Source organism: Lottia gigantea (assembly GCF_000327385.1).
Source record: "Lottia gigantea unplaced genomic scaffold LOTGIsca_76, whole genome shotgun sequence".
NCBI classification, from domain to species: Eukaryota; Metazoa; Mollusca; class Gastropoda; family Lottiidae; genus Lottia; species Lottia gigantea.
Window position 1 is genome coordinate 137,414 of NW_008710536.1, and position 1,762 is coordinate 139,175.

At 34.1% G+C, this 1,762-nt stretch overlaps 1 protein-coding gene across 1 annotated transcript; it reads left to right on the forward strand.

The window, feature by feature from the left end:
- LOTGIDRAFT_168481 (hypothetical protein) lies at window positions 1-1,762 on the forward strand (the record flags this gene model as incomplete). The annotated part of the gene is made up of 3 exons (XM_009066365.1): window positions 1-235; window positions 728-836; window positions 1,462-1,762. 3 exons carry the CDS (start codon window positions 1-3, stop codon window positions 1,760-1,762), a joined length of 645 nt encoding a protein of 214 aa, XP_009064613.1.

A 1,762-nucleotide genomic window follows, 5' to 3' on the forward strand; every position in this document is an offset into this window, starting at 1 on the left:
ATGACTACTGTAATAGACATGAACGGTGAAAGTAAAAAGGAATATGACTATCGGATTAAAATCATCTTATTAGGTGACGTGAACGTTGGTAAATCGTCTTTTATCCGGGTGTTGTCCGAACAGACAGACCTGGAACAGGGGTGCTGCTGTAAAGATTATCAACAGAACAGTTATGCCGAGGTGGAATGTATACTTAATGGAAAACGAATCCTAGCTAAAATTATTGATACTGGAGGTATGTCTCTTTTAAATATAAATATACGCTCATATATTTTGATTGTGCACAAACAAGCATTTAAGTGATACATGATCGAATTTTTTCAATCGTTCTTATTAGTCATCTAGAAATAATTTTGTGTTTTATGCTTTATCATTTATCGTTCATATTTTGGACAATAGCCAGTAAAGATCTTATTAGTGCTGTATAGGCGAGTAGTTCGAAAACATTTTGTCAGCTGATCTCTTCCATAATTCTTTGATGGATTTTTATGGAGGGCAAACAGTGGCAAAGAATCTAAAAGAAAAATGGCGAACTGAAACTATGTTAAACCATAAAATTCGCATTAATATGTTACATGCGTCTCAAGAATCTTTAAAATATTTTGTATTCTTGATGAAACAAAGGAAAATGAAAGAAAAAAATAACAAATTTGGTATATTAAAATTATGAAATGCCAACACCTCAAACGTAGAGTGCCACCAAGCGTTATGTCAAATTTATTTTCAGGTCAGGAAAAATTCCGGAGTTTAACAGCGTCTTATTACAGAGGTATACATGGTTGTTTTGTATTGTTTAACAGAAATAGAGAACAAACATTTAATAACATTATGAGTTGGTAAGCAACGATTTTGTATAATTTCTACATGGAGAGTAAGGGCATTTTGTGACATCGCTTATCAAACGAATCCAGTAATATTTTTGGCGAGCTTCAGCATCGATTCTTAGCTGATATACAGAAATGAATTCTGAAAACATTAGAACTTTATGATAAAACATAGGAGATAACACATGTGAGCTCAACATAAATGTAAGAGATAGATAGTTGGTCATTGCAGTGATATGGTTACAAATCACAAGTAACAACTTTCCCACAACAGGCACTTGGTCAATGAACGAGGAAATAATTCTGCTTTGTAAAGGCTCTCTCCAAATAAAAGGGTGTAAATTGTTAGTAAACGGAGATTTGTTATTTGTAAACAATATTTTTATTCAGAATTGTATTGATATACATAATGAAAATGATTGGAGAACAGGGTGCGGCTTTATCACCCCTCTCCAACTGCTCAACATTAAGAAAACAAGTGAGAAAGCAGAACTTTAAAGCTCCTGTGGTAAAGTTCAACGTTCCCATTGAATCTCTCGGATTTTGGAATAACCTATTCTGTATTGTCGTGGTTTTATTGGAGTTTTGTCCCCTTTAACCAAAGGAGGGGCCTAATCGGTGACACTTGTTTTTTCAGGTTGGATGAGTTAAATTCCTTCAACCACCAACATTTAATTTGTACAATGATAGTTGGTACTTCTGCTTCATCTCAAGAACCTAAAATCTCCACAGAAAAAGCAATCAAACTCTCAGAACACATTAATGGGGAATATGCCGAAGTTTTTATGCACAAACCAAACGAAGTTGTCAAAGCTTTACATGGGATGTTAGACTGTATTGTAGCTGAAATACCGAACACGAATTCATTGAGTGTCTCTATTACACCAAAAACAAGGAAGCAAAATAAAAAGAAAGTGTTTATTGAATGTGCCTGTTGA